A 23,777-nucleotide genomic window follows, 5' to 3' on the forward strand; every position below is an offset into this window, starting at 1 on the left:
TTGTTCTGATCCACACAGTCAAAGGCTTTGGTGTAGTCAATAAAGCAGAAGTAGATGCTTTTCTGGAACTCTCTTGCTTTTTCAATGATCCAATGGATGTTGGCAATTTGATCTCTGGTTCCTCTGCCTTTTGTAAATCCAGCTTGAACATCTGGAAGTTCACAATTCACGTACTGTTGAACCCTGGCTTGGAGAATTTTAAGCATTACTTTGCTAGCATGCGAGATGAGTGCAGTTGTGCAGTAGTTTGAACATTATTTCACATTGCCTTTCTTTGGGATTGAAATGACAACTGACCTTTTCCAGTCCTGTGGCTACTGCTGAGTTTTCCAAATTTGCTAGCATATTGAGTGCAGCACTTTCACAGCATCATCTTTTAGGATTTAAAATGGCTCAACTGCAATTCTGTCACATCCACTAGCTTTGTTTGTAGTGATGCTTCTTAAGGCTCACTTGACTTTGCATTCCAGGATATCTGGTTCTAGGTGAGTGATCACACCATCATGGTTATCTGGATCATGAAGATCTTTTTTGTATAGGTCTTCTGTGTATTCTTACCTTCTCTTCTTAATGTCTTCTGCTTCTGTTAGGTCCATACCATTTCTGTCCTTAATTGTGCCTGGTGGCTCAGGTGGTAAAGCGTCTGCCTACAATGCAGGAGACCCGGATTTAATCCCTGGGTCAGGGAGATCTCCTGGAGAAGGAAATGGCAACCCACTCCAGTATTCTTACCTGTAAAATCCAATGGACAGAAGAGCCTGGTGAGCTACAGTCCATGGGGTCACAGAGAGTTGGACACAACTGATCAGCTTCACTTTCACTTGCATGAAATGTTCCCTTGGTATCTCTAATTTTCTTGAAGAGATCTCTAGTCTTTCCCATTGTATTATTTTCCTCTATTTCTTTGCATTGATCACTGAGGAAGGCTTTCTTCTCTCTCCTTGCTATTCTTTGGAACTCTGCATTCAAAGGGTATATCTTTCCTTTTCTCCTTTGCCTTTAGCTTCTCTTCTTTTCTCAGCTATTTGTAAGGCCTCCTCAGACAACCATTTTGCCTTTTTGCATTTTTTTTTCTTGGGGATGGTCTTGATTACTGCCTCTTGTACAGTGTCATGAACTTCCGTCCGTAATTCTTCAGGCAGTCTTGTCTATCAGATCTAATCCCTTGAATCTATTTGTCACTTCCACTGTATAGTCCTAAGGGATTTGATTTAGGTCATACCTGAATGATCTAGTGGTTTTCCCTACTTTCTTCAATTTATTTATTTATTTATTTATTTTACTTTCTTCAATTTAAGTCTGAATTTGACAATAAGGAGTTCAGGATCTGAGCCACAGTCAGCTCCCGGTCTTGTTTTTGCTGACTGTATAGAGCTTCTCCATCTTTGGCTGCAAAGAATATAATCAGTTTGATTTCAGTATTGACCATCTGGTGATGTCCATGTGTAGAGTCTTCTCTTGTGTTGCTGGAAGAGGGATCATAGTTATATGGTGTATGGTGTTGTATGGTGATCATAGGTAACAATATTGTGTACTGGAAATTTTTGAAGAGGATAAATCTCAAACGTTCTCAACACATATACATACACACAAAATGGTAACTGTGTAGAGGTGACGGAAATGTTAATTAATTAGCTTGATTGTGGTGATGTTTTCACAGTATACACATATGGCAAAACATCGTTATATACCATAAATATATACAATTTTTATTTGTCAAAGTATATCAGTAAAGCTGTTAGAAAAGAAAATCAATTGACCATAAATGTCACTTTTAATTTCTGGACTCTCATCTGTTCCGTTGATTTGTATGTCTGTATGCCAATACTATAGTGTCTCAGGTACATAGTAAGCTTTGGAATCGGAATCATAAAGTATGAGTCTTCCAACTTTGTTCATTTTCAAGCTTACTGTGGGTATTGTCAATCCCTTGAATTTTGTGTGAATTTTAGAATCGGCTTGTAAATTTATGCAAAGAAACAAACTGGGATTTTGATGGGAATTGTTTTGTATCTGTAGATCAGTTTGGAAAGCGATGATAGTTAAGTCTGCTACCCTGTTAATGCAGGATGTCTTTCTGTTTATTTAGGTCATCTTTCGTTTCTTTCAACAAAAGTTTATAGTTATCAAAGGATAAGTTTTACACTTCTGTTGTTAAATGTATTTCTAAATGTTTTATTCTTTTTGCAATTGTAAATGAAATTTTAAATAATTTTTGTTTGCTCACTCCAAGTTACAGAGAAACAATTTGTTTCTGTCATAAATCTTTTATTTAAAAAAAAAAAAAAAACAAACTAACAGAAGTTTGGTAACATGTCTACCTTCTATATTCATGGGTGATGCCCAGGAAAACAGTAACTCCCTGAAATGGCCCAAGCCTTCATCTTAAATACCATCTCTACTGCTACTGCTAAGTCACTTCAGTCGTGTCCGACTCTGTGTGACCCCATAGACGGCAGCCCACCAGGCTCCCCCGTCCCTGGGATTCTCCAGGCAAGAACACTGGAGTGGGTTGCCATTTCCTTCTCCAGTGCATGAAAGTGAAAAGTGAAAGTGAAGTCGCTCAGTGGTGTCCGACTCCTAGCGACCCCATGGACTGCATCCTACCAGGCTCCTCCGTCCATGGGATTTTCCAGGCAAGAGTACTGGAGTGGGGTGTCATTGCCTTCTAAAGCTAAAGACAAAAGAAGATTTGGGGGAGCTGGGTGGGGAGGAGGCCAGTTATGGGAGGTAAACAAGGGTAACTTTGTTTTGTAGAGTTAAGTTGTTATGTAAATTCAGGTCTTTGTCTCTCCTTTGATAGAAGTTTCTAGAGGTTTAGTGCTGAACCTCTTCTCTTCCTGGTACAGATGGAGATTTATCTCATAATGTAAATATCTCTTACAAAAGGTAACTTCTCAGTTTTTAGAGCTTCCTCTGTGTCTGCTGTTTCATCTGTTTTGTTTTTATTTTGATTGAAGTATCGTTGATTTACAGTGTTGTGTTCGTTTCAGATGTACATCGTTGTGAATCAGTTATGCATATACATAAGTCTGCTCTTTGAGATCCTTTTCCTATATAGGTCATTACAGGGTATTGAGTAGAGTTTCCTGTGCTGTATACAGTAGGTCCTTATTGGTTATCTATTTTATATATAGCAGTGTGTATATTAATCCTAGTCTTTCAGTCCCACCACCCCAGGTACAGATCTTGTATCTTTTAATGTCACTGAGGTCGTTTATGAGTTCTGCTAGTTTTTTTAGTGGATTCATTAGGATTTTCTATATACAGGATCCTGTCATCTGCTAATAGAGAGTTTTACTGCTTTCTTTCCATCTGGATGCCTTTCATTTCATCTTCTTGCCTACTGTGATTAGGTTCTCCACTAAAATATTGAATAGAAATGGCCAGAGTGGCAATTCTTGTCTTGTTCCTGGTCTTAGGGGAAAGCATCCACCCTTTCACCAGTAAGTATGATGTCAGCTTGGGGATTTTGTAGGTGCCCCTTATCAGGTAAGGAAGTTCTGTTCTGTTCTTTTTTTTTTTTTTAAGTACATTTATCTTCACCTACCCCAAATTCACCTGGCAAGTCTTGTACATATAACAAATGATCAATATATACATAATGGGTTTAAGTATTTTTAAGGTAGTCGAAATCTCCCAAAGAATGAAGAAATGTGTCATGTAATAAACGCTTTCTTTCATTTTCTCTTCTCACAGAAATGATCCTATCCTCTTAAATTAGGTATTTGTTTCATGTTAAATAATGAGATGTTTGTAATGAAGTGATATACTAAAAAAATAGGTATATGTGGTCGTCATCTCTGACTCTTTGCGACCCCATGGACTGTAGCCTGTCAGGCTTCTCTGTTCATGGGATTTTTCAGGCAAGAATATTGGAGTGGGTTGCTTTCCATTTCCAGGGGATCTTCCTGACTCAGGGATTGAACCCAGGGAGAATCCCATGGGCAAAGGAGCCTGGTGGGCTACAGTCATTGGGGTTGCAAAAGTGTCAGATATGACTGAGCTACATTTTTCTGTATTTTTTAAAAATTGGTAATTATTTCTCAATGCAGTTCCGCTCTGTTTTTCAGATTTATACTATGGTGGGGAAGCTTTCTCCGTAGAGCAGCCACAGTCTTTTACTTGTCCCTATTGTGGAAAAATGGGCTATACGGAGACATCTCTTCAAGAACATGTTACTTCTGAACACGCAGAAACATCAACAGAAGTGGTAAGTGAAACAGTCTAAACTGTCCGGTAAAGTACATTGTTTCTAACACAAAGATAGAGCTCTGTCACTATGTTCTGCCTCCTGCTAAGTGTACTGTTACTGTTTGCATGATAATTGTTAAAATTCTCTCTTAACAGCAACTTTTACACATCCTGGGAAGCTGCATGTGTACAAGATAGTGCCCCCTCCTTGTCCCCACTAGCCTTTCTTTCCCTGTTGCTGCTAAAAGCACAGTGTGGCATCTTAACCAAATTCAGGAGCCTTTAGTAAATGCTTGGTGAAAAGGCTTAAAAAACCCTGACTTGAAACACACATCTCTCTCTCTCTTTTAAAAAAATTTACTTACTTATTTATCTATGGCTGTGCTGTGTCTCTGTGGCTGCACGAGCCTTTCTCTGGTTGCAGCGAGCAGGGGCTACTCTCTAGTTGGGGTCCTTGGACTCCTCAGTGCAGTGGGTTCTCTTGTTGTGGAGCATGGCCTCGAGGGCTCGCAGGCTTCAGTAGTTGCAATGCGTGAGCCTAATAGTTGGCAGCTCCTGGGCTCTAGAGCACAGGGCCAGTAGTTGTAGAGCATGGGCTTAGTTGCTCCATGGCATGTGGGATTTCCCAGTCCAGGGATCAAACCCGTGTCTCCTGCATTGGCAGGTGGATTCTTTACCACTGAGTCACCAGGGAAGCCCAGCACATGGCTTTTTATAGTATTCTTGCTACCTGGTTGATTTCTCTTCTGTAAGGAAACATTCATAAGAAAATTTTAAAATCTTTAGTCACATATTAAGTAGTAATCCACTGTTACATCTCACTGTAATATATCATTGACCTTACTTGGTTTTCATTAGACCATATCTCTTGTTTCTTAGGTCAAAGCTTTGAGCCCCTAGAAGTTCCTCCTACTTTGATCTTTGCCAGTGGCCAGGGACTCAGAATAACACACCGAGTCTTGCCTTGAAAACATTGTAGATATTTTACCTAACATCTGAGTCAGCATATTTCCAACTTCAAGAAATGACGTGTCACCCCCAAAGAGTCCACTTCCCTCATTTCCCATTGGTACCAGTAGAGTAAGCCAGGAGAGCTGGGCGTATGGGATGGGACTTGGAGAGCTTGGGCATAAACAGCTGCACCCTGCTTCAGTGCAGAAACCCCTGAACGTACTCAGAACAAATTAAGTGAAACTTAAAGGCGGAACCTGATGTTTGAGCTCAGCCAGAGCCCCTCTGGGTTGTAGAGTCCCTACTTAGCTGCTGTCGTATCCCATCTCTGCTACAGCCCTGCTGTTACAGCTGTGAGGTTCACTCTTATTGCCACGTACACTGTTAATTTGATGTTAAAGTTGTTATAAGGTTTATAGTCCAAACAGTTCGTAAATTTCCATTATGTAGTTCTCAAATCAAATTTTCCTAACAGCTCATAAGTGCTCTCATCTACACATTGCGGAACCTCAGAACACTATTGTCACATTTGACTTAATTTGTTCTTTTTATTCTGCAAAGGTGATTTTGCTTCCTTCTGGAACAGTCCTAGATAACAATGGGAAGAATGATGATTTGACTATGTGTCTACCCTGGTTACACGGAAAAGTTGGAATAATTTCTCTTTGGTTTAAATTCTCTTGTATTTGAATATTTATTTATCATAATAAGGCAGAGTTTCCCAGTTGTAAACCAGGCATTCTTAAAATCATTGTCTTAGCCAATAGACCCTAGTATTGTACTGTACTTTCATCACCCCACTGAGACAGGACAATGTGTCCATTTTCCATATCTAAAATTGGAGAGTCCAGTGAAAATTCAAGTCCTCTCTATGAATGAAAAATTGTTCATTTTTAAAAATGAGAATTAACTACCAGCAGCTTTGCCTTTATTTTTCCAGAAAGTAAATACAATTTATTTATAGTCCTTTGTACCTGCCTGATACACGTAGTTTGAAAATTAAATACCATCTACACATAGGTTTTGTGGTCTGTCTCTCATAAGTTGTGTTCAATTATATGCCTTGCTTTAGTTCCCCAACTTTGGGAACATAGCTCAAGGCAGTGGCCATACTACTTTTTCATATTCGTATTTGTGGAATACTCTAAGGATTTCTCCCTCCTCATCAGCTCTTAGTCTGCATGAACCCTGCATCTACCTCTGTTCCCATTCATAGAATACCAGACATTTCAAAGTGAAAAGTAACAAGCAGACAAGAATCTTTGGTACGAGCGTGCTTGATTCTTTGAACCAAGTAGGTCATGTCCCAGATCCAGGGCTGCATTCAGCAGGTGTACCACATGTGGCATACTGCCAGGGGTCTGTGCTTAAGGATCACTGCTGATAACATGCCAGTTAAGTATTTTGAATGCCTCTAGGTATATATGTGAAGCATGTTATGAGCTCTGATGTGTTACAGTTACATGTAAATATCCACCTGATTTTACTATATGTCCCCTCTCAACACCCTCCCTTCCTCTGTTTTGCCAAGTCATGGTAAACAGACATTTTTGAATTCTGGAGTTCAGTAGTGACTCATGTCATTCTGGTAGGTAAGGGATTAAGAGTCACATAATAACTGTATCTCCTTTTCTATTCCTGCTCAGATTTTTCTTTCTACATGCTCAAAGTGCTGTCCTTCTTTGCCCGTGCATTTACTGCACCGATCCTCTGCACCACCAGCTTGTACCGTCCCCTGGGACCTCACTCCTCTAACCATCCTCCCTTTGGAACTTTTAGGGGCAGGAGGGTATATCACTGTAAATGTTACTGTCATCATTAGTGAGTGTTCATTACTGCCTGGCACAGCTAATACGAAAGTCTATGGAAGGTTAATAGCTTTGTAGTCATCTGTATTTTTGCCTCATTTTTTTCAACTTGGGACTCTAAGGCCCTCACCTAAGATTCCCCTCCCTTCTTAAGGTTAATTTCCAATTACTTGAGCTTTTGATGTGAGGATATGGAGGCTTCTTCAAAGCTAGATATCATGAAAAACAACACGACGTAGAATGCATAGTGAAGCTGATTAAAATTTTTCAAGCGGATTGGGTATAATCTCAAGAGTCTTTTTATAAACACCAAATCTGATAAACAGTGTGATTTTTGAAGTTAAGGGCAAGTTCTTAAAACCCCTCATAGTTATGAAATCAGGTAGATTGGGACAACTAACTAGTTTTTGGTTGTGGGAAGAAGTAGGAACGGAAGTAGTACGTAGTTATCAAAATCTATCAGCTGGTAGTAGAAGTGAGCACTGGAGGTGAAATGGGAGTGCAAACATGAAGAATCTGCTGAGGAGGTGGCCACGGAGTGTGCAAGAAACGTGGTAGGAAAGCCTGGAACATAAAAACGTTAAGCGTGATTCCTGGTAATTTCTTAAGTCTCACATTTGCTGACTGGCACTGCAGCTTATCAGAAAGCCTTCAGGAATTTTTATTGTTGTTTTTTAAGTGAAAAGTACCTTTACCTCTAATTAATGATATATAATTAATATTTCAGTTCTTTATTTAATAAATTCTTGCAATTTTATGTTAAGAATGTTACATTTTAAAAGGTAAAAGCACTTTTGGGTTCACCAAAGTTTTCTTCTCACTTCTAGAAATCTGTGTTGCAGTGTATTGCGCTGTTCATAGCCACATCAGTTCTCTAGTATTCCCTGCTGCAAGCTTTTCACTTTCTGATTTTCATTTGGTTTACTCTTTGTTTTCTTCATCTCCAGAAAGGAGCATAGGGCAGTCTCCTGCTTTGAGGTCCTCTTTCATCCATGCAGGTGATACAGCCCCTCCCATTTTAGTAAAGACCTAGATGTTTTTGTAATAATAGCATGGTTGTATTGTGTTCCATTTATACCAGTTTGATTAAACAATAAAATAAAAGTCAAGGAAAAAGAATGATTTTAGAAATTCTCCATAATCAGACTTTAGACAATTTTATTCTTTTGGAGAAACATGATGACATAAAAGGTCTTTTAAACCTCTTTTTAGTGAGTCAGAATAATCTGTTTTAGCTGATAATTTATTTAATATTTAGACAATTGAATGTCAATTAAAAGGAATCATAGAGCACAGAATAGAAATTACCCTCATCATTGTGGCATTTTGTGTATAAACAGTTAGATGCATTTGATTCCTAATATTAGATGAAATAAACTGCAAACCAAAATAATGTGACAGATATGGTTTATACATCAGGGCTATGAGAAGTTACATATTTTTTAGTTGTATATGGGACTTTTAAATTTTGACCATCAATGTAGTATCTGTATTTCATTGAAAGACCATTTTAATATGTAGACATATAGAGCTGGTAACTTCCCAACACAGGTATTTCCTTATTAGGAGCAGTAATAGTGATGTAAGCCATAATTTTTACAAACCTGCTGATACAATCTTGTACATTTTCTTAAATATTATAATTGACTATTTACTCTTATAAGCAGGTAATCAAGAAAAATAAGCATTTAAAAGCCAAATACACTTTGTTTTAAAAATAGGCTGTTTTTAAACTGTTACTGCTTGTGTAGTCTGCTTTTCTGTGAACTAACCATGGTATTTTATTGAATTAACATAGGACTTGAAAAATACCTCTGCTGCAGGCAGCTATCTTGCTGCTGCTCAGCTGCACTTAGACAGGTTACAGAAGACTGGTATTTGGTACTTTTACCATTTGTGCTTTTCATTCCCTTTGATGCAGAACACTTTCTATTTTATAAATCACTTTTTTCTATCTCTAGTATTTGGCTAACTGCACATTTTTAATAATAGTTATTTTGAGCACATTTACTTGTTTAAAATCAGACAGTAGTAATATTCTCGGTTATTAAGGGTGGTATCTTTTTGCCTTTTCATACTGTTCATGGACTTCTCAAAGCAAAAAATTTGGAAAACTGCTCAGCAGTGGCCACAGGACTCGGAAAGGTTAATTTTCATTCCAGTCCTAAAGACGGGCAATGCCAAAGACTGTTCAAACTACCACACAATTGCACTCATCTCACATGCTAGCAAAGTACTGCTTAAAATTTTGCAAGCTAGGCTTCAGCAGCTAGCTGAACCACAAACTCCTAGATGTTCAAGCTGGATTTAGAAAAGGCAGAGGAACCAGAAATCAAATTGCCAGCATCTGTTGGATCATCGAAAAAGCAAGAGAATTCCAGAAAAACATATAGTTCTGCTTCATTGACTACGCTAAAGCCTTTGACTGTGTGGATCACAATAAACTATGGACAGTTCTTCAAGAGACAGGAATACCAGACCACCTTACCTGCCTCCTGAGAAACGTGTATGCAGATCTTGCAACTGTTAGAACCAGTCATGGAACAATGGACTGGTTGTTCGAAAAGGAGTACATCAAGGCTATATATTGTCACCCTACTTATTTATTTAACTTATATGCAAAGTATATCATGTGAAATGCTAGGCTGGTTGAGGCACAAGGTGGAATCAAGATTGCCAGGAGAAATACCAATAACATCAGATATGCAGATGACAGCAACCTTATGGCAAAAGCAAAGAGGAACTGAAGAGCCTCTTGATGAAAGTGAAAGAGGAGAGTGAAAAGGCTGGCTTAAAACTCGACATTCAAAAATGAACATTCAAAAACGAAGATCATGGCATCTGGTCCCATCACTTCATGGCAAATAAATGGGCAAATAGTGGAAACAGTGTCAGACTATTTTCTTGGGCTCCAAAATCACTGCAGATGGTGACTGTAGCCATGAAATTAAAAGATACTTGCTCCTTGGAAGAAAAGCTATGGTCAACCTAGACAGCATATTAAAAAGCAGAGACATTACTTTGCCAACAAAGGTCGATCTAGTCAAGACTATGGTTTTTCCAGTAGTCATGTATGGAGGTAAAGGTTGGACCATAAAGAAGACTGAACGTCGAAGAATTGATGCTTTTGGACTGTGGAGGAGACTCTTGAGAGTCCCTTGGACTGCAAGGAGATCAAACCAGTTAATCCTAAAGGAAATCAACCCTGAATATTCATTGAAAGGACTGATGCTGAAGCTGAAAATCCAATACTTTGGCCACCTGATGTGAAGAACTGACTCATTAGAAAAGACCAGGATGTTGGGAAAGATTGAAGGCGGGAGGAGAAGGGGACGACAGAGGACCAGATGGTTGGATGGAATCACTGACTCAATGGACATGAGTTTGAGCAAGCTCCAGGAGATGGTGAAGGACTGGAAGCCTGATGTGCTGCCATCCATGGGTTGCAGAGTCAGACACAACTGAGTGACTGAACAACAACAAACGGTGATATAGCCATTGGTTTCCCAGTAGATTTTTGAGTTGATATTGATAGCAGGGAAGGAAATGATAGGAGGTGCATTGGGGATTCTAGGTTGTTCTAGGATAATTCTATTTATATGGGTGTCATGGTATTTTAAAAGATGTTTCTATGAGAAATTAGTTCCTTTAGGTGATGTGAAAACCAGAAGGGCAGTCTTTTAAAATATTGTGAGAATCAGATGATGATAGCTTTTCCAAGAAAGTGTTGTGCCTAGTATTTCAGAATATGTGGTTACTGTGGGTAGGTTTTTTTTGCTCTGTACCTTCCTCTGTGTTGAAATAAACTCCCATAGGGGAGATGAGTAGGCTGTTTGCAGAATGGGAGAAGCACCCAGTATGAAGGGGAGTGCTGGGAAGAGAGCAGTGCACGTAGAGACATTAGTTTTGAGTTTTTTTCCTTTGGCCACTGATTTGATTTCTTCTTTGTCCTGTGAAACCCTGGTTTGTCTAGTTCAGTGTCCAGACAGCTAACTTCAAGGTAGTGCCTAGTAATGGAGCTTCTTTTCGGAAAGCATGCATAAAAATGTGTAGAAAGTGTGGTATAATTAAAGATGGGAGCCCCCTGACAGCTGTTGGCAAATTGTAAGGTAACTTGGAAGTTTCTTAAGCCCTTTTCCACTTTGTCTCTTCTTCTCCTGGTACCCCTTCTTTTCCCATTGTGCTCCTCAGGTTAAAAAAAAAAGAAAACTGGTTAAGAAAATTACTTTAAGATGCCAATCTTGGTATTCACAGCTGAGGTGGTTTTTTTCCAGGAAATCCTACCAGACTCAGCCTTATTGACATCATTAAGCTCTGGAGAAGAGGAGCCCACAGAGCTTCTGTCATTGTCAGACTCTAGTTTAAACTCATTATAAGCAGTATAATCCCTAACAAACTTAGGTAGAGTCATTTGTGAGTTTTCACTAAAATTGTCTCTGGCTTTGGGTGCAGCCTTCCCTGTACCTGTCCCCCTGTGGCTCGAAGGTACTTTCCAACACCACTTAACAACACAAGATGCCTCTTTCCTTTTCTTTCTCTAAGCCTGCAGGTGAAGGATGGATGAAAACAGTAAAGCTTTGTGTTGTTCAGTTGCTAAGTCATGTCTGACTCTGCGACCCCGTGGACTGTAGCCCATCAGGTTCCTCTCTCCAGGAATTTTCGAGGCAAGAGTACCTGAGTGGGTTGCCATTTCCTTCTCCAGGGATCTTCCCAACCCAGGGATCAAACTCAAGTCTCCTGTATAGGCAGGTGAATTCTTTATCACTGACACCGAGGAAGCAACAGTCAAGCTTACATTGGGGTTTTTTTTCTCTAAGTGTTCATGGGCATAATTGCTCACATTCAGGGTCACCTGTGAACAGGATAAAGAAATGGGACTGCTCTGACCACTTTGGAATTATTTTTCATTATGGCTAAATTGATGTTTTTTCAAGTTTTATGAGTTCCCAACACATCAGTATACACATTGGATTTAAATTTATGTCAGGAAACATGTTTGAAACCAAAACTTTAATTATTTAGTACTTTTAAACCATAGATAAAAATGTAAAGGAAAACAGGAATTTTTATGTTTAACAACAACTCCCTAACATTCTAAATGCTGCTCTTTGGAAGCAGGCAACAGTCCCAACCCAAGCATTAAAATGGGAAAATAGAACTGAGGAGAAAAATAAATTCAGTACGAAGTAGCTCATACTTAATTATGAGTTAATTTGAGTGTTCCAGTGCAACAATAGAAAGTGAGATTATGATTGAGTTAAACAGTGTGCTCCCTCAGCTCTTGAAAGACCCTGTATCTGTGTTGGACAGATGGCTAAGGTGCATGTAGCTACAAGCTAGATGCTTCTAGAGAAGGGCCCAGAGGGTTATTGCCCATGTAGCACAGATTTTCTACTTTTTGAATCTTCTCAAAGCAAAACTTCACCCTTCGGTCTTATTTTCATTATATATGCAGGTTTGATCAGATAAACTACTTTTAAGTTGGCAAGAAAGCCAAAACCCTGGAGTTATCAGTTAGCCTTAGCAGTTGTTAACTCAGTAGAATGTCAATTCTGTTTTTTTGTATGAGGATTAAAATGTAATGCATGTAAGGGGTTTTGTGTGTCATGGTTTTAAATTCTAACAGCTTCTCCAGGATCATCACTTTTCAGTAAAAGAAACTTTGTTAAAAACACCCCCACTGACTTCCCTGGTGGTCCAGTGGTTAAGACTCTGTGCTCCCAGTGAGGGAACCAGAGTTCAATTCCTGGTTGGGAAACTAAATCCCACATGTATCAGTGAAGATCCTGCACAGAACAGTGAAGATCCTGCACAATCAAATAAATAAAAACAAAACCAGAAACACCCCCATTGTACTGCAGATGACCAGAAAATCTGCTTTACAGAATAAGCCTAGGTTATTTCTAGAGGTGAATTTAAGAGCCCCTTAAAAAGGAAGACACGAATTGTGTCCCAGACATGCTGCTCAACTGCTTAGTCGTGTCTGACTCTTTGCGATCCCATGGGCTGTAGCCCGCCAGGCTCCTGTGTCCATGGGGATTCTCCAGGCAAAAATACTGGAGTGGATTGTCATGCTCTTCTCCAGGGGATCTTCCCAGCCCAGGGATCAAACCTCTGTCTCTTATATCTCCTGCATTGGCAGATGGATTCTTTACCACTGTCACCACCTGGGAAGCCCCAGACATAAATTGTACCTAAATATTTACTCAGTAAATACTTAAGTAGTTAATCCATGTAGCAAAACTATACAGTATAACAAATATAACCTGTCAGAACTTCAACTTTACCTGCTTATCTGGACTTGACAGCATAAGTCCTTTAACTTAATGGAAATTAGGACCCAGTTGAAAAGAGCAGCACAGAAAGAAGTGTGCTTATTGTGCTTCAAGAGTTGCCCCTATCTTAAATGACACACATAAGGCTTTACTTAAATGTTTTATTTGAATTTATGACATTTTTTGTTTAAAAAATGGAAGACCCACACCAACTTTTAAAAGAGGCTGTTTTTGTAAATGTCCTTTAGACACCTGGTTTGGAACTGAGAGCATGATAAGCATATAAGTTGGCAGAACACATCAAGTGGTGAACTTTGTTTTTTGTTTTTTTCATGAAGTGAACTTTGATTTCAAAGCTAGCTTGGGAAGGCCTAAGTAACCTTGTGCTAGAAAGTTAGTGTAGTATTAACACAGGAGAATTATGTGTTCTTTCTTGTCTGATTACTGGAAGCAAAAAGCACATTCACATAAAGAAGAAATAAGCAGAGCTTTTCTGGAGACAGTAGAGTTATGGCAACAGACAGCTTCTTCACTGCACTTTGATTTTGCTTTAGAACTTGTCAATCCTCAGGGACAAGGGTATTGTGATCTTTTCAACCATGATTAACTTCATAAGTTGACTCACAGCTGTAGTAAAGGAATGAAGACTGGAAAAGGAGTTGACAGGGAAACGTGGAGTAGGGGCTGCAGAGGGCCTTGTGTAAGAAAAAGTGGGGGTGCCTGAGCAAAAATTAACTGAGTTGTTAGCTCTAATTGAGGAAACCGATAGAACACAGTATTTACTCCACTTCTTTGCCCCCAGACGGATAATGTTAGAAGAAAGGCTGTTCTAGGTCATGCCTGGGTCAGTTATTAAGGACAGCTTGGACAGGGAAGCATTTGTTGGTCTTACTCAAGACCCTGTATGTCCTTGTATGTTCTCAGTGTGTCTCTCCAAGCATTAACCAGGAACATTGCTTCTAATACGTCATGTGAAGTAATGCTTTTTGAAGTCATCAGATTCTGGGAATATAAAGCATGATGGCTGTCAGCATGAAAGTGAAAATGAAGTTGCTCAGTCGTGTCTGATTCTTTGCAACTCCATGCATTGCAGCCTAAGCGGCTCCTCTGTCCAAGGGATTTTCCAGGCGAGAATATTGGAGTGGGTTGTCATTTCCTTCTCCAGGAGATCTTCCTGACCCAGGGATCAAACCCGGGTCTCCTGCATTGTAGGCAGACGCTTTACCGTCTGAGCCACCAGGGAAGTCTGTCAGCGTAGTAAACTTAAAACAGGACCTCTACCCACATGCACCTTATGGCATGTCTAAAAAGCAAACTGGCTTTTCTGACACAACTGGAGAAAAATGCCAAAAGGAGTCAGGATTTTGTGAATTGAGGTAGCCCTTGAGAATGGGTGTTATTTCAAAAAGTGGACAGAATGGGAAGGAATGGCATTACTCGGAGGGAAGAGGCATGAACCAGGATTCAGTGATAGAAAGAACATGGTAGGTGGAGAGGATAGAAAGTCATCGATTGTTGCGGACTGGGGTGGGAAACAAAATTAAATGCGCCAAATGGGGCCAGATAGTGGAGAACCTTTAAAACCAGAGTGTTTGTCCACCTGGTCTGGTGGACAGTGAGTAGGAGTGCTTGCCCCAGTACCCAGGAATGGCCTTTCTCCATCCTCAGGCCATCTCAGCTCTCAGTTGGGAAGGGAAGGGTAGTAGGCTTTGAGTGATTCTGTAGTTCTTTTGAAACATGATGAACTTAAACATAATGATTATGTAGATGAACATGAATCCAGAAAGGGTAGAATTTACCTCGAAGCGTTTGCTCCCTGTTACAGGAGCATAATCGTCAGAGAAATGATGCCTCAGACATCCAGTGTCATCAGAAAGTAATGGTAGAAGATGAGGTAGGGAAATCACAGCCTTTGAACCTGTATTCTCAAAAGGGAAATGTTTCTCATGGATCTAAAATTAGAACAGACAAAGAAATCAAGCTTTTGATCCAGAAACCTAGTCAAGGAGTGCTGATTGCCAAGGTGGTTATTTCACTTAAGGCATTTGCTGTTGAGAAGAAGGATGGTGTCCCAGGATCTGAGATGAAGGGCAGAGTCAAGGGGTCTGGGAAGATGGTGCATCAAAGTGGATCGTCCTGCTGGTGAAGAAGCAACCTGGCTCCTCAGCAGGTGCTGAGTGATTTAGTGAAAGACCAATTTCTCTAATGCTGCAGTCTAGGTTCCAGGTTTTATGCTGGATCATAAGCAGTTTTTTTTAATGCATTTTTCTGTAGCAGGAAACAAAACCAGCAAAAAAACATATTGTGAAGTCTATCCAAAAAAGGGGAGGGAGAGAGGAAGAGAACTCACCACATCTTAGGAACTTAACTCTTCCTCTCTTGTTTTAAAGCACTGAACAGAGCCAGACAGAGAACACCATCTGGAGGGGGTGTTCCAATTCAAGAAAGAGGCTGGGGGAAATCCAAACTTGATTTAGACTGGTTGCTAATTGTAGTGGGGGCTGGCTTAAAAGCAAGCTGATTTTATATTTTTTTTATGCACATAACCTGTCATAGGGAAAAAGGTTTTGTAAGTTCAGTAGTGACTTATAGCATTTTACCTAATGACTTCAGGAGGTGTGTTCTAGACACTGGTCACACAGGTGACCACCCATATTAAGGATCTGCACTGACTGGTTGCTCGCTGGCCATCATGCACTGGGACCATATGGAAAAATGGAAACTCTGTTACGTTTTTGGCTGGAGTCTTAACCTCAGCACATTGGTAAAGGCTCCCACAGGTGCTGCAGATAAAAAGCAGGACTGATAGTGACTCTCAGTGGCAGGATGAAGCAGAGGGGAAAGACTCGAGGGAAAGCAAAGACTGAGAATATCAAGGACATCTGTGAATAAGGGGGGACAACATTTGGTGTTTCACACAACAGGGTAAAGTATTATTTTGCAATACCATTGTATATTTAAGCAGTGTTTACCAAGCTTTCTAACTATAAACTAACTGGGATCCTTCTCAAAATACAGATTCTCAAACCTAGAATCACTTTCTAGGCAGGGGTCTAGGAAACTCTATTTTTAACAAATGCTCCAGGTGAATGATATCCTTAGCCAAATTTAGGAAACACTTAGGCCAATTCAGTCAGCCTTAATGTCAGCAAATTGTTGTGATTTTTAAAAAATTGTATTTTATTAAAGTATAGTTGATTTACAGTGTTAATTGTCATAATTTTCAGTTAATGTAAATTAATGGACTTTTCTTGTCCTAATGATAGGTACTTTTGTATCATGTGGCAGTAGAAATATGATAAATATCAGCGTTGACAGACTCATAATTTTAGGGTCAGTAGTTTATCTTTTGTGTGAATTTTGCCTGTCTTGTAAAAAATATTAGGTGCTGTCTTGGGGAAGTAAAGATGCACTCAGAGATATGCTGCATTCGTGCCCCTGGGTGCACTGCGGCATCTGCCTCTTTCCATTCTCACCTCATCTCTGTTCCTCCTGCCCCACTTCACTCTTGTTTTTCCCTCTTCCTCTTGTTCCCTGCATTGTCTCAGAAAGTACAACCTTGAGTTACTAAAGTTTTTCTCCTGAAACATGAGTTCACTTGCTCAGCATAAAATCTAAAAACTTGCAAGGTGGCCTCTGGTCCCATCAACACTTCATTTTCCTTTCCAGGTCCTCATTTGAGTTAACTTCGTGTGACCCAGGGGTGGCACCATGTTCCATTTGGTTCTCATCTAGTCTCCTGATTCTCCTGTGCCAGCTGCCGAGCTAGGTGGCCCTTCCACCCCAGTGATTCTTTATCCCAGATTACTAGGAAGTATTTGTTTCTGTTTTATTGCTCTCTAGATGGAGCGGTCTGTATACCTTCATCCTGCCTTACCCCTATAGTAAAATCTAAAAGATTCTAAGTCACAGAACTGAAATTCACAGACAGTAGTATATAGAAGGATCTTGATTTTTCTTTATGTTTTACATCTCTAACTCAAGGGTGCTTTTCTAGTTTGCAGGAGATTATCAGTCTTACTAGGACATTCCTAGTATGTTTGGTATCTGTGCTTCCCTATTCTGTCTTCCTTCCAGGAATGCATGTTCTCAAGGAGACTTTTCTCAGCTCAGTCCATTTACTTTCATCATCAGAGGACTGCAACTTCTGTAGCTGTCTTCTTTGTGCAGTTCAGGTTATGCGTAGATTTTATCCAAAGACCAATCTAAAGGGAAGTACCTTAGAAGGAAGATGCCTTCCTTTGTTTTCTGTTTGGATAAAAATCTTATACTTGCAACTGGAGATTGTTTTTGCTTGTCTAAACCATGTCGATCTTTTTGCTTTTAACAAATCTGGTCACAGTTCCCACAAAGAAAGAAATCACACTGTCCTGCATTTCTCAGAGTTTACAATCTATAGACAAGGCAGAAACATGTGAAAAGTAAAATAAGTATATCAGACTCTACCCCACAGTGTCACACAGCACAGGAAGCTACACAGTAAAAGCCAACTTTCTGGTAAGGAGAGAGTTGATTATCTATAAACATAAACAGATCCAGTTGCTTTTCTCTCTGACACAGAAAAAACGACCATCTTTCTGGCATCTTCTGGAAAAAGCATAAGCGTGTCTGTCTGCTTCTTTCTCTCCTTTGCCTCAGAGGTACATCCCATCGTGACCTCTCTTGTTCTTTTGCACACGTCCGTGCTTCAGTGTTTTTTTCTTGAGCATCTTTAAGTCTTCTTGAGGCTGTTTCTCAGAGTCCTGAGGCAGATCATCAGGACAGCTGACTGTTTGCACTTTAGGAGGAACTGGATCACAGTGGTCTCCAGGACTTCCGATTTCTAGTCATTAGAGACAGGGATTTGTGTTCACTCAGGCTCTAGGAATCAGACTAGTTTGTCTTCCTCCATATCCTAGTACTGTCTTTTCAGGTCTCACCTTTCTCCTGCCATCTCCTCTCCTTTGCCTCTGTAAGCAGTGAGCCTACAGTAAGGTCAGTCAGGTGCCTGGTTTTACTCCCAGTGAAAGTACTTAGGCATATGACATATACAATGGCAAGGTTGAATCTTGTATCCTGCCCTCAGCTCCCCTGTCCCTAGAGGGGCACAGGCCAAAACCTTCCACCGTCCAGGTCCTGGGGCTCCCTTTGGTTGTGCTCCTTAGCTCAGACCTTCCTTCTTGGCTCTGTTCTTTGAGATTGAAGTTCATACTTCAGGGCTTGGCTTCCACTTTTAGGCCATCATCTGTCCAGTTGGATTTCTGAAAAAGTAAGGGCTTCAACCCTGAAAGTTCCACATTCTTTCTGTCCTTTCCTTCTGCCTCCTATTTCACCATCTCTGTTGAAACTGCTATTTCAGAAACTACACTCCCAAACTCTCAAGCCTCCTCTGCTCTGACCACAAGCTTTTGTCCTGCCTCCCACCCCTCTGGGAAATAAAGTTCTAAAAATTATCTTTACCCCCTTTCCCCTCTTAGAAGTCCCATTCAGAATTAATAGAGCATATTTGCATATTATCAGTTGTCATTGTCTGTCTTACCGTACCTCATTCAGAGCGTTTAAGTTTGTGCAGTTGCATTTTTAATAAGAGCTGTGCTGTCTTGTTTGGTGATTATCCCTCGAGTCTAGGTTACTTTAGGGAAGATTATGTCTCAGCGTTTACCAGTCAGTTGGGACTTAGACATGAACGTGCACTAAATGGCACACTGAAAAACTTTTTTATGGAAAATAGTTTGCTAGACCATGCAGACGAATTTGCCAGAGCTCCAATTTGACCTGTGTGTTTAGAATTGTCTGTCTGACCCCGACAAATGGTCTGCTTCAGTGGAAAGTCACCACATTCAGGCCTGCGGCTCTTGTTCAGCCTCCACGCTGTACACTAGTTCAGGATCTGCTGTATTTTTGCCTGGTTAAAACCTGGTCAGGGTAAAAATTACAATAAAATATTCATCCAGAAAGATACCTGATCAATGTTCATCTATAAGTAAATCTGCTTTCTCTGCTTTCATTTCAGATTTGTCCAATATGTGCAGCGTTACCTGGAGGCGATCCTAATCATGTCACGGATGACTTTGCAGCTCATCTTACACTTGAACACAGAGCCCCTAGAGATTTAATATCCTTTTGAGATGCAACAAGGGAAAAAGTTGTTTGCAACATTTGTCATTGTGATGACTTTTAAGGGCAGTATTCCCAGGGACAAAACTAACCTCCAAATTATCTTAGTTGATTTGACATTTTCCTAAAAGTGATATGGCGTTGAGGTGCGATTTCTTACTTCTCTTTTTCCACGCTGTGACCATTACATGAAAAGTGGTCAGTAAGTGAAATGCACTTGCTCATTATCTTCAGTTCTTTGCCATCAGGTTTATTATTTTTTTAAGACAATTTGACCAGGTTACAAGTCTTCAGGAGGGTGTTTTCATACAAAAGTGGAAAATGCTAATCCAAATTAAAATCTAGTTAGTTCATTAACTGTGTGGATGATACACTTGCTCGCCATCTGTATTCTCTGTTGCCATAGTCTCTTATAGGCTGGGTGGTGGGCAGGTGTGCCCCGTGGGGCTTCCTGCCCATCTGAGTAGGACAGCATAAGGTCAGATCCAGTTCTAAATTTCTTTCCCGCTTTGATTTCTGCTTCTCCTCCCAAGCCAGTCTCATGATGGTTCCTGACAGTATTCTCTATACTCTGCAAGAGATTACTGGCCCACCAGAGTACATTTATTTGTAGACTCAGTGCTTCTGGTTTCAAGTTATGAATTGTCTTTCTAAAATTATCACCTATTAGGGCTGTGTGCTCTTGGGAAGGTTTTAGTGTTCATTGCAGTCTAAAGCAATCAAGAGCTAATCACAACCTTTCTTTCTGCCAGACTCCATTCTGATACCTTTGCTTGCCTCCTGGCAATCATAAGACAACCTTAGACTTGGTGTTCCTGTCCTTCAGCTCTCAGCCCTTGATCACAGAACATAATTTTCTTATTAGAAATTTGACCCTTTAGAGTTTGGGGGAAGATAAGTGGAAACTAATAGAAAGCTTCCCTGGTGGCTCAGACAGTAAAGAATCTGCCTGCAGTGCAGGAGACCGGGGTTCCATCCCTGGATCAGGAAGATCCCTTGGAGGAGGGAAATGGCAGCCCACTCCAGTATTCTTGCCTGGAGAATCTCAACAGAGGAGCCTGACAGGCTGCAGTCCATGAGGTGGTAGAGAATTGGACATGACTGAGTGACTAACACTTTCACTTTCAATTGGAAACTAATGGAAAGATAAAGCTATGGAACCTTCCTGAGAAATGAGAAGATCAGCCTGGTCTGAGCCAGTCTGGGGCAAGTACTGAATGAACAGAGGAGCCCACTCTTCCTCTCTGCTAAGTGCAGGGGACACTGAAAGCAAAATGAAGAAAGCAGTGCTTACATGAAAATCCAAATGGGCCAAGAATACTTTTAGCCTGTTAGTTACTTCGCATTTTGTATAAAAGAATTCTATAACAATACCCAAAAGAGTTACAACTTGATCTATTCTTCACTCCATCTTCGTGGAGTAGCTAGGCAAAAAATTTTAAAAAACCATGCCATTATCCTGCACTTCTCCAGCAGGTTCAAGGACCTCTAGTGAAATCAGCATCCATTCAGTAGAATGTCCCATGTCATCCACATCCATCTTTTGTAGATGTGTATGAGTCTTTCATTACCAAGAAAAAATAAATTATGTAAAAATGAGAATAAGAGAAGTCAAATGCTGCATTTTAGATTACTAGCAACTATTATTTTTAAATTCTAGAAAGTAAAATGTTGGCATAGCAGTTTTCCTGGAAATACAACTAATTTGTCAAGTTCTTCAAGTGCCACTATGTGATAATTTTGTTTGACATGAGAGAGTGACTTGTTTCTAAGCCTCTTTGTAACCAGGCTTTTTTTTTTTTTCCCCACTTTGGTAGAACTCTTCCTAAAGTGTACTTTTTATTTTTTTTAATTCTTTATTTATTTGGCAGGACTTCCCTGATATTGGAAAAGAATCCGCCTGCAATACAGGAGACTCCGGTTGTGTTGGGCTCAGTAGTTGCAGTGTGGGCTTAGTTGTCCTGAGGCATGTGGAATCTTAGTTCCCCAACCAGATATCGAACCTGTGTCCCCTGCAGTCCAAGGCAGATTCTTAACCACTGGACCACCACGGAAATACCTAAAGTGTACTTTTTATACTTTTACAAATAAAGTGTGATGATCATAACATCACTTTCTGTAGAGCCCAAGCCTGTGTCATGAATACCATGAAAGAGTGTGCATTATGGCTGCCCACCCTGTCCCCACATGACTCCTGAACTGGGAATCCAGCACAAAAGTTAGCCTGCCTTGTGTAGCTGTTCTGTTGGCTGCTTTTTTTGTTTGTGTTTGGGGAATTTTTTTTTTAATTGGTGTGTAGTTGATTTACAATGTTGTGTTAGTTTCTGCTGAATAACAAAGTAAGTCAGTTATACATATAGCCCCTCTTTTTTAGAATTCTTTTCCTATGTATTGGCAGCTTCAAAAGAAAATCTCTTCTGCTATAACATGTGGCTCCCCCAGCCCCCTCTCTCCCTCCTCCTTGTACACTCACACTTGCCTGTGTAGAGACACAGTGTTGTCCTCACGAGTTTTGGCTGCTGTTTGCTCCTCAGGACTTTGTTCAGTTTAACTCACACACATGTGTGTAAGATGGTTTGACTTCTTGATAAATGTGCTGTTAACTCTCTGTGTGTCCACTTAACACAAGAAATTCAAATCTGGTTTTCTGCTTGACAGCAGTATTGGAAAAACGCACACACACACACACATTGACAGATTAAAACCGATAGCTGAAGGGAATCTTTGAGTCCTGAATTTAAATTATTTGCACTATTCCTTTCTCGTTACAGATGGTCACTGAGATTTGATTAGCCTGTATATTAGCACAGCTCTCACCAGATATAAAAGCTGATGGTTGTTATTTGTGGTTACTGTGATAAGAACGTATGTGGGTAAGGGAATAGTCCCCTTTGGGTATCTGACCAGGTGGCACCTTTCACCTTGTCAGGGGATATTAATTCTGGCCCTTGTAGTTGGAACCTAGGAAGAAACTTTTTCCCGTCTGGAGAAACTTTTTTTTCTCTTTGAAAACACACATACATATACAATATAGACACACAGTATACACATACATTGCTTTATATTCCAGTGTTCATTTTTAGAGTTAATAGCCTTTATAGACATAGTTGTGCCATTTGTATTCCTAAATGTGCTGTTTTAAAATGCGTACAATTTGGGAAATCTGCATGCTTATCTTGCAAGGGCTCGAGTGACTTCTTTTATATATGTATTTTATTCTTACTATGAAATACCCGAGTCCTTTTCTTAACCTTGGAGTTATGATGAGTCGAGCGGTGTCCGACATGTACGTAGAATGTTTCACCCTGGCCGGGGCTTAGGAGGTCCTCGTGCGCGCAGATCAAACATGCACTTTACTAGCAGTTCTACCGGTGGACTTTCTTCTTCTCAGAGTTCATATTCTCCAAGCAATAGGGAAGCCATGGATCCTATAGCTGGTAAGTTAGTTTCACATCCTTAAAGGAAATGGCCGGGGATGGGGGGCTTCCTTTAAATTTGGGGAGTAGGATTTATATTCTCAGTCTCTCATCACCCTCCTGTATTCCTTGACAAAATTCCCTGAAATTCTATAAGTGTAAGATATGTTTAAAGTAGACCATGTAGAGAATTCCCTGGTGGTCCAGTGGTTAGGATTTGGTACTCTCACTTCTGAGGGCCCAGATTCGATCCCTGGTCAGGAAACTAAGATCCTACAAGCCACATAGCAAAAAAATAAAAATATTTTTAAAGTCGAGTAGACCACTTAAAGTAGTTCATATTATTCTGGCATTTCTTTAAGTACTTAGAGGTTTAAAATGATAAGGAATGTCTCTGTTCTATTTGTGACCTCCAATGAAACCCAAGAAAATCATAGAAGATTTCAGAGTTGAAAGACCTCCAGAATTCTGTGGTTCAACCTCCTTCATAAGCACACAGATAAGAAAACTAATTGACAAGACTAAAGAAATAAGCTCTTCTCATGGAATGAAGTCAAGTAGGAATGTTTTGTACTTGTCTTAATTTGAGAATTATATTGTTATGAAACATTTATATTCTAATAGCTTGGGAAAGTCTTACTTAAAAAAATCATTTGAACAGGTAATTTGTACCTGGATCTAATGCATGGCCCACCTGGACAACCAGCAGCAGAGCACAAAGTTTGACAGTCAAAATGTCAGAAGTTGTTGTAGCCTGAGACCCTGAAAGACATGGCCAGGCATTAAGAGTCCAGGAGCCTGTGCAAGACCAAAATGTGTGCACGCAGTGGAATTTGTACCTGAAACGTGCCGAATGTAAATCTGTCACCAAAAGTAGGAACAGTGTTACTCATAGAATCTTCTTTAAATTATGAGATATTCAGTGTAAAATCTAATCCCAAATGTGCTTTGGGCATTTGGATGTACAAGAAGCCCCAGAAAAACTTGAGTTTGGGGGGTTTTAAAAAACACTGCTTCATCCAAAAGGAATATATTTA

The 23,777-nt window shown here is 40.1% G+C and overlaps 1 protein-coding gene across 1 annotated transcript in view; it reads left to right on the forward strand.

Annotated features, from left to right (window-relative positions):
- Positions 1-23,777, forward strand: part of KCMF1 (potassium channel modulatory factor 1) — a 64,833-nt gene that overhangs the window by 33,480 nt on the left and 7,576 nt on the right. The window contains exons 3-5 of the mRNA XM_010862181.1: positions 4,074-4,213; positions 19,221-19,322; positions 22,587-22,761. Of these exons, the coding sequence (XP_010860483.1) occupies positions 4,074-4,213; positions 19,221-19,322; positions 22,587-22,761 (417 nt within the window). The remainder of the gene's footprint in view (positions 1-4,073; positions 4,214-19,220; positions 19,323-22,586; positions 22,762-23,777) is intronic.

The sequence above is a fragment of the Bison bison genome, unplaced genomic scaffold, assembly GCF_000754665.1.
Source record: "Bison bison bison isolate TAMUID 2011002044 unplaced genomic scaffold, Bison_UMD1.0 scf7180017864480, whole genome shotgun sequence".
NCBI lineage: Eukaryota > Metazoa > Chordata > Mammalia > Artiodactyla > Bovidae > Bison > Bison bison.